The sequence below is a fragment of the Argopecten irradians genome, chromosome 3 (assembly GCF_041381155.1).
Source record: "Argopecten irradians isolate NY chromosome 3, Ai_NY, whole genome shotgun sequence".
NCBI classification, from domain to species: domain Eukaryota; kingdom Metazoa; phylum Mollusca; class Bivalvia; order Pectinida; family Pectinidae; genus Argopecten; species Argopecten irradians.
In genome coordinates this window covers 57,922,453-57,931,158 of record NC_091136.1, presented here as the reverse complement: position 1 = coordinate 57,931,158, position 8,706 = coordinate 57,922,453, and the positions used below count along the sequence as shown (strand labels likewise).

At 38.0% G+C, this 8,706-nt stretch overlaps 1 protein-coding gene across 1 annotated transcript; it reads right to left on the bottom strand.

Moving 5' to 3' along the window:
* Nucleotides 1-7,114: 7,114 nt before the first annotated feature.
* LOC138319757 (uncharacterized) lies at nt 7,115-8,131 on the bottom strand. The gene is made up of 2 exons (XM_069262890.1): nt 7,961-8,131; nt 7,115-7,663 (listed from the first exon to the last, which is right to left on the bottom strand). The coding sequence occupies exons 1-2, from the start codon at nt 8,129-8,131 to the stop codon at nt 7,115-7,117; spliced, it is 720 nt and encodes a 239-aa protein (XP_069118991.1).
* Between the last annotated feature and the right edge of the window lie 575 nt (nt 8,132-8,706).

The window sequence follows — 8,706 nt, the reverse complement described above, 5'->3', positions numbered from 1 at the left end:
GGACAATTTAGCAGAGTTCGATGTTACACTGGCTAATTACGAAGGTGATCCTATAAAAGAATTCCAAGACCTTGATAGTAAACTATGCAGTTTTCAGGAATATTTGAAAGCACACATTTTATACTCTTCAAAATACAATGTTTATTTGGTGACCAGAGTTAAGTTACCATCCGAAGACTCTTCTGTTGTCGCCGGAAACCGCCAAGGATCTGAATCCCATCGAATATGGTTCTGAAGTATTCCAAATAAAAGTCTTCTCTGTACAGCAGCAACACTATAAGAAACTGCTTCAAGGACTGTTTTATGATGTCTGGACTGCAAGATGTAATGGAGTCTGAATATAACCCCATCGACGATGGTTTCAATGTATCGTCCATTGCAATAAATGGTAAAAGATATCTAACAAAGACCATTGACGGACAATACCAGTTTTCCGAGAGTCGTCAAGCTGTCTCAAATGACACAGTAATAATACATGGGCCTAGTGAAATATTTGGAGTGGAGCAAGAAGTACTTTTGTGTTAATTAGACGCAAATACAGTATACATGATCATACATCAGTTATTGTTCAAATGATCTGTGTCCTTTATACTCTGTCGGCGGTGGTGTAAAAAATGAATACTCTCAGATGGACAAAAATATAAGTTATGTTACTTGAACATAGTCATAGCTGATTGAATGGGTATATACGTATAGCATAAAACAATAGAAATCATGTAGAAGGTTGATACGAAAAAGCGTTTGTTACCCATTCGTTCCGTCCGTCCACACATTTTCTGCAATAACTCCAACAACTGTTGTCGGATTTTCGTCAAACTTTGTGGGATGCAGCATTATGTGAACCTTCTCGGGGATGTGAATATATTCGAACAACACATGTATATTTGATAGTTGTGTGTCAGTTTAATTGCAAAATAATGGAATTCCGTACAAAAAGCTGCAATTTTGTTTGTTTTTGTTTTATATAATTTTTGATATAACATTGTATTCCTTTCTGTATGATGTTTATCAAATTGCAAGTTTTCATGTTACTTTCCAACTTTTTGCAGAATTAGGGTTATGACACTTTAATACCTAAATTGTACATTCTTCTTTACCTTTTTTTTCTTATAGGCGCAACTTGTCCCACAGTTTTATACGCAATGTTTTAAGCAATTCACCATGGGTTATGAGGTATCATATGAAAATGTGTATATCGTAATGTGAAGTTTATACCAAAGAGGTATGGTCCTTTGATTTTGTAAAATTGAATTCTGACAGAAAGTGCAAGGACTTTACATTATTCGATTCTTGCCACAAGAGTGCAACTAATCATTTGATAAAGAATAAACACGTTTTCCATATCTCCTTAATTTCATTTAAACATGATTGCTGGATTGCAAACAAAGGTTTTCTCCATCATGGACTGATTTGAATACATCAGGAGACATGATCGTATGGGCAAGTGATAACTGCGTGCCCATCGTGGTCATTATTATATTCACTGTGGTCAGTTCATACTCATATGCTTATTTTATACCAAGTTTGGTACTTTCATATCTTAGTTAATTATTGTTTTAATTATTTTCTCCTCCAGGGAGATCAAGGATATTAAGCATATGAAAGTACACCACTTTTGGTCTTGAATAAAGAATTGGTTTCCTGTTTATGTTTTTCTGTTTTATTTAACAATTGATTTTTTTTTTAAAATACGCTTCATGACTTTGATGATTCAATCTGCTTTTGCAGGCAAACTCCATAGCTTCATAACGGTAGCTAATAAAGAATGTCTTATAAGTTTCAATTTTAGTTTCAAATGTACATCGTTCTACATCGTGCCAAGATTCTTACTGAGCTCGAAGATCCGAAGTCATTCTGAATGGATCAAATCATATATATTATCATTTATCAGGGGAAATGACGTTACAGACACCTTAAGATGTGCTGATCGTAATATACAAACTGTAAGGCCACGCTAAAGTTGCCATTGAAACGAAATGTAGGCCACTGATTAGTCGAAATCTACATATAGGCCGATTACAGGGGACATTGGTATAGAGGAATTGAGGGATGTCGAGGGCCAAGTTGTCATGGAAACAAATTGGTGTCCTCTTATTGGTCAATTTTTAATATAGCCCGATTTTGCTGAAATTCGTTACGTAGAGGTATTACCGTGCATGTTTTGTTATAGTGACGACCCTCGTTCATAACTTCAACCACATGTTGTCGGTCAACATTGTTGCAACTTTTGGGATTGGCACTTTCTTTGGGTGAGTTGTAAGCGCTGTCAGAGCTGCATTATAATTATAACTAGTAGTTCTTAACTTGAAGAACAAGTTCAACTTCAGGACGGTCATCACAAGTGGGGAAAGGGAGTACGACTGAATAGCATATTTGTTCTATACTTCCATACTCGCTAATAATCCCAGTAATTAAATTAAATCTATTTGAGAACTGAATAGGTTTTATACATAGATATACAAAACTTTATCAATTTTAATGTAATTTTCATGCAGTGTGTTTGGTTTGGGGGAGTGAGGCCTATAGCTAGCGTTTAGGATCATTTGTTTCACAATTAAACCTTGTTGGTAGCATACAGCAACATAGTTTCATTTGTTATGACTTGTTCGGTAGATCAGTTAAATGATCTTGGGGAACATTTTCACACCGATTTGTTTTTCAAGCACGTCTATTCAAAGTATTGAGGTGTTTGCAAAAACTATACATCTTACTTTAAACTGGGTGTATTATGATTTTCATGCCCAGATTACCAAAATCTTAATCAATATATTTTGTTTTCAAACTATTAGGTTTTCAATATCGCTGATACATTTAATGCTATCGTGTTTAACAGTATAGTTAATCTCAACCATTACTAATTACTCTTGAACAACAAATGTATGAACGAATAGTCGATGTCTGCCTGTTATGTCCTTGATTATTAATACTAATAATGACTAAATATTTGGGTAAATTCAAAGTACAATACCAAAGCAGATATTGTGTCAACAGGAAATTGTATGTCTGGCTTCATCAGATTAACCAATTCTTTGAACTCTTCGCAACAAATTTCTCGTGCCGATCCGTACAGTTCCATGCATAGTTTAACATCACGTTTGTTGACCCTGGTTCCGTAGTCACGAGCACCAAATGTCTCTGGAATGAAGAATAGGACGTCGGGCTTTCCATGTCGTGCTTCGGCAACTCTCTGAGACCTCAAATTATAAAGATTCCAATGTAAAGCTATTCTGTCGAGATTCATAAAGCAAAATTTCAAACATTCGACATGGAGTGGATTTGAATCGTTATATTATTTGGTATCTCTTAAATCTAAACAAAAGATAAACAAAATAATATATCCCAACTTGTTATGCAATCTCTATATATACATCAGTTCGCAATATGTCTACCAATGAAATAAATTGACAATAACGTGGAATATAAGTAAATTGGTGACCAGCTCTCCCAACCTACCTGTCAATATTATCGCAGCAGTTTAAACTTCACGAAAACGACGTCAAAATTACGTTGAAATAACATGTACTTCAAGAAACCCAAGCTCCGTTCATCTCGCCTTTAGAAGAAAGATTGCTTCTTTCCCGCCTAATTTCTATAACAAAAGTAATAAGTAAGAAGTTGGAAGTAAGAAGGTAGAAGTGAGAAGTAAGAAGTTAGAAGTAAGAAATCAAAAGTCAGAATGTCCCCTCAAGGCTTCCGTATAATACACTTGGGGAGGCTGAAGTTGGTTCCGAGTTCCGAGTTCCGAGTTCCGTTTAAGTAAAACGGAACTCGGAACCCGTTCCGAGTTCCGTTTAAGGATTTTGTTTTTTAAACAAAATTTAAAAAGATTCAATTTATGTAATTTGAACATATAACAGATGTTTTCTGTTGTGTTTTTTCATGGATAATTTGTGATAGAGCTAGTTTAAATACGTTTTCAAATAACATCTATTTCCGTTTAAGTAAAACGGAACTCGGAACCAGTTCCGAGTTCTGTTTAAGGAAATCTTTTTAGATAAAAATTGTCAATGTGCTTTGGACATATTAGAAATGTTGCCTGTTGGCTTTTTTAATGGATTAATATTGGTAAATCCTCTTTAATTTAGTTTTCGATCGACTTCCATTTCCGAGTTCCGTTTAAGTAAAACGGAACTCGGAACCAGTTCCGAGTTCCGTTTAAGGAAATTTTCTATCATTTTGGATAAAATCATTCTATATGCCTAAGTAAAACGGAACTCGGAACCAGTTTCCGAGTTCCGTTTAAGGAAATTTTCCATCTATTTAGATGAAATCATTCTATATGCCTAAGACATATGAGAAATGTTGCCAGTTGTCTTTTTTCATGGGTTACTAGTGATGAATCCACTTTAATTTAGTTTTCGATCAACACCTATTTCCCAGTTCCGTTTAAGTAAAACGGAACTCGAAACCAGTTCCGAGTTCCGTTTGAGGAAATTTTTCATCATTTTGGATAAATCATTCTAAGTGCCTAAAACATAGACGAAATATTGTCAGTTGTCTTTTTTCATGGGTTACTAGTGATGAATCTACTTTAATTCAGTTTTCGATCAATACCTATCTCCCAGTTCCGTTTAAGTAAAACGGAACTCGGAACCAGTTCCGAGTTCCGTTTAAGGGAATTCTCTATCATTTTAGATAAAATCATTCTATATGCCTAAGACATATGAGAAATGTTGCCTGTTGTCGTTTTTCATGGGTTACTAGTAATGAATCCACTTTAATTCAGTTTTCGATCAACACCCATTTCCGAGTTCCGTTTAAGTAAAACGGAACTCGGAACCAGTTCCGAGTTCGGTTTAAGGAAATTTTCTATCTATTTATACGAAATCATTCTATACGCCCAAGACATATGAGAAATGTTGCCAGTTGTCTTTTTTTCATGGGTTAATAGTGATGAATCCACTTTAATTCAGTTTTCGATCAACTCCCATTTCCGAGTTCCGTTTAAGGAAATTTTCTATCTATTTATATGAAATCATTCTATATGCCTAAGACATATGAGAAATGTTGCCTGTTGTCTTTTTTCATGGGTTACTAGTGATGAATCTACTTTATTTCCAAGTTCCGTTTAAAAAAAAAAACGGAACTCGGAACCAGTTCCGAGTTCCGTTTAAAGAAATTCTCTATCATTTTAGATAAAATCATTTTATATGCCTAAGACATATGAGAAATGTTGCCAGTTGTCTTTTTTATGGGTTACTAGTGATGAATTCACTGTAATTCAGTTTTCGAACAACTCCCATTTCCGAGTTCCGTTTAAGTAAAACGGAACTCGGAACCAGTTCCGAGTTCCGTTTAAGGAAATTTTCTATCATTTTGGATAAAATCATTCTATATGCCTAAGACATATGAGAAATGTTGCCAGTTGTCTTTTTTCATGGGTTATTAGTGATGAATCCACTTTAATTCAGTTTTCGATCAACTCCCATTTACGAGTTCCGTTTAAGTAAAACGGAACTCGAGTTATGTTTAAGGAAATTTTCTATCATTTTAGATAAAAGCAGTCAATGTGCTTGGGACATAATAGAAATGTTGCCTGTTCCGAGTTACGTTGAAGAATTTTTTAAAGAATAGTCTACGAACCAGACCTGAGTTCCGTTTAGGCCGATGCTGGCGTAGACATTGCTGTTAAAGACTGAATATCCTGATGCTTATAATCGCATCGCAATACGGGTGCCTTTTAGTAATCAGGTTGTCCGTCTGCCTGTCGATCGGTCCGTCTGTCTGTATGGTTGTCTGTCCGCCTGTCCGTCCGGCTGTCTCGCTTTTTGTTACCACTATTTATCAAAAGACAAGGAACTGTTTCAAATTTCATTTGTAGGTTACCCCGGCGCCCATGTTATGTATACTGCATTTTGGGACCAATTGGTCAACATGATGGCCGATATGCATATATTTTGGATTTTGATAGTTGAAAATTGTTACCCCTTTATCTTAGAAAGTACCAACTGGATCGGTCTCAAATTTTATAGGTAGATTTCCCTTAGGATCTTGTTGTGCATATGACATTTTTGGATAGATATATTAAAACAATAGCTCTGAAGGACATTAGTTGTCGATGGGCCATAAAACTCGTTCAAGCAAATTCATCAAGATGGCCAAGAGGCAGCCATCTTGTATTTTGATATTTACAGTTTAAAAAAAGAAAAGATATCTTTTTCCATTGTCAGAAATATATACTACTTTGGTAGGCGCCGATAATTCTCTGGGACCTTTTGTACTATACTGTCATTGATCTTTTTCGAGTGATAGCTTCAATTGTATATTCCATTTTCTAATCGTAATGTAGATTGAGCGGGGCCTTTTCTGATATGTCAGTGTTTTAGTTTTTTTACAGAAATCGTCTTCTGAACCTTCAATAACATAAAGTCACAGTAAAATTCTATATATCGTCGATTTCTTAAACGGAGTCAAAAACGAGGTCCCCGTTCCGTTTTAGATTACATGTATACCAAAAATAGGAACCAGATCTGAGTTCCTTTTAACCCCACGCTTGCAAATTCCATGTTAAAACTGACGATGCAAGTTAAAAATATATATATTTGAGATTTAAAACAATTTTTTTTCAAATATCGTTTCTAAGGACGGGCAGTCGCCATTTTGTTTTAACTCTGCTTGGATAGAAAACGCCTACCGGCTCCTAAATAAAGCGCATGGATCGACACAATTGCGCTCTATCATGTACATATAGACCTAGCAGTTGTCCACTGTGTATCACCTACTAATACGTAAAAAAACACTTACCTGTAAATCTGTGTAGGGCTTATTTTAGCAAGAATACATGTCAAATCCTCTAAGTTGTCATTTAGATGCTTGTCATAACCTAAATACAATCCCTGGATTGCAGCTCCACAGACGTCATCAGCCAGGTCCACCTCTCCTTGAACGTTTCGACTTTGAACGTCCTCAAGATGGCGAGTCGACAAAGGTTGGCCAAATCACTGCCCGTCTGTGGATAGTGTCCAGCTCATGTGTTGTCGTCTCCACCACAGCCAGCTGGACGACTTCTCTGCTGTTCTTGATAGTCGGTCCACTGCTGCTTTTCTGTCTCTGTCCTTCACACCCAGTGCTGGAAACATGCTTCATGTGGAATGTGCAGGTAATCCTCTGCATCCTATCTCCACCCTAGGGCCCCGATGTCTCCTACAAATTCTTCATACTTCCCCTTCTTTCGCTCAAATGCCTCCTCACATCTTTCTTCCCATGGAACTGTCAATTCCACAGTGACCATTTTCTTTCCCTGCGTTGACCATATGAGGATATCTGGACGCAGATTGGTCTGGATGATTTCGGGGGATACCAGTCTTCTGTCTAGATCGACCCTCATCTCCCAGTTCTGTGCGCCGTCAAGGATACCCCCCCTGGTGAACAGTTGAAGAAGTGTGTCCTCCCTCCCCGCCTCGTACAAAGTTGATGAATGTACAACCCTTAACAGGCTTCCGCTTCTAATCCTCTCCCTCTCCAGGATGTCAGCCAGTTCATTTAGCACCTTGTCATGGCGCCATCTGTAGCGTCCTTGCGTAAGGGCGACATTGTATCCTGATAGTACAAGCGCAAGGTTCCCTGGTCGGTTGCACAATGGACAGTCTGGAGTCTCAGTCAAGCCCCACCTATGAAGGTTAGTAGGCGAGGGAAGCAGGTCGTAAACTGACCTCAGCAGGAACTGGATTCGGCAAGGTTCCATAAGCCAGATGTCCGACCAAGACAGTCTTCTGTCTTTAGTTCCCCACCTCGTCCATGCTCCCTGGGCTCCAAATATCCACAACTTTGGCCTTCCTGATTTCCTCCTCCATTTTCCTGATGTTTATCCTGTACCATCTTCCTCTTGCCGGCTTTTACTGATGTCCCCCAGCGCTGCACATGACTTGTACCCAGTCCCTGGCATCATACGCACATTGTACCAACGATACCTTGATGTCTCAGGCGGCTCTCAGCTGCCTCTACTGCGTTGCTTGCAGACCATTTTCCTTCCCGTTCTCGTCTCTATGCCCGCGAATCTGATGTTATCGTCTTTTGAGTGCCTCACAGTCATCACCTGTCTTGCCTTAATCACCTTGAACTCCTCAACCAGTGATGAAATTGGGAGCTGTAGAGGCCAACGCTCGTGAAGCTTGGGGGTACTGCTAGCCATCTTCGCAAGAACTTGCTGATGGTTCTTTCCAGTGCCTCTACTGTCGTTGTTGTAACCTCATACAATGTGCGCGGCCACGTCAGACGAATCCTGGGATCCACGGAACCAGACCTGAGTTCCTTTTAACCCCATGCTTGCAAATTCCATGTTAAAGCTGACGATGCAAGTTTAAAAAAATATACATTTGAGATTTAAAACAATATTTTTTTTTTCAAATATCGTTTCTGAGATAACCCTTTGCATTTCTAAGGACGGGCAGTCGCCATTTTGTATTAACTCTGCTTGGATAGAACACGCCTACCGGCGCATGAATAGATGTCAAATCCTCTAAGTTGTCATTTAGATGCTTGACAAAATAAAATTCCAACACAAGTGAATAGAAATCCAAATAGATAATCCGTCCACAAATCTCCACGTATATCATCGTACTCGATGCTCTCGACTGGCTATATACACGTGACGTAGCTGTCCCAAACGGGCGACAACTACCAAGGACACACACGTGTCGAAGTAAGTGTAAATTTTGTATATATTGAAGTGTTTTATTAGTTCGTATTATACATATTTTGGGATCT

Bases quoted from the DNA above. Each gene is read 5' to 3' on its own strand.
- LOC138319757 (XM_069262890.1), bottom strand. From the start codon at position 8,131: ATGGCTAGCAGTACCCCCAAGCTTCACGAGCGTTGGCCTCTACAGCTC. The intron at 7,664-7,960 runs GTCTGCAAGCAA...TGCCGAATCCAG, and splicing joins CGAGAACGGGAAGGAAAATG to TTCCTGCTGAGGTCAGTTTA.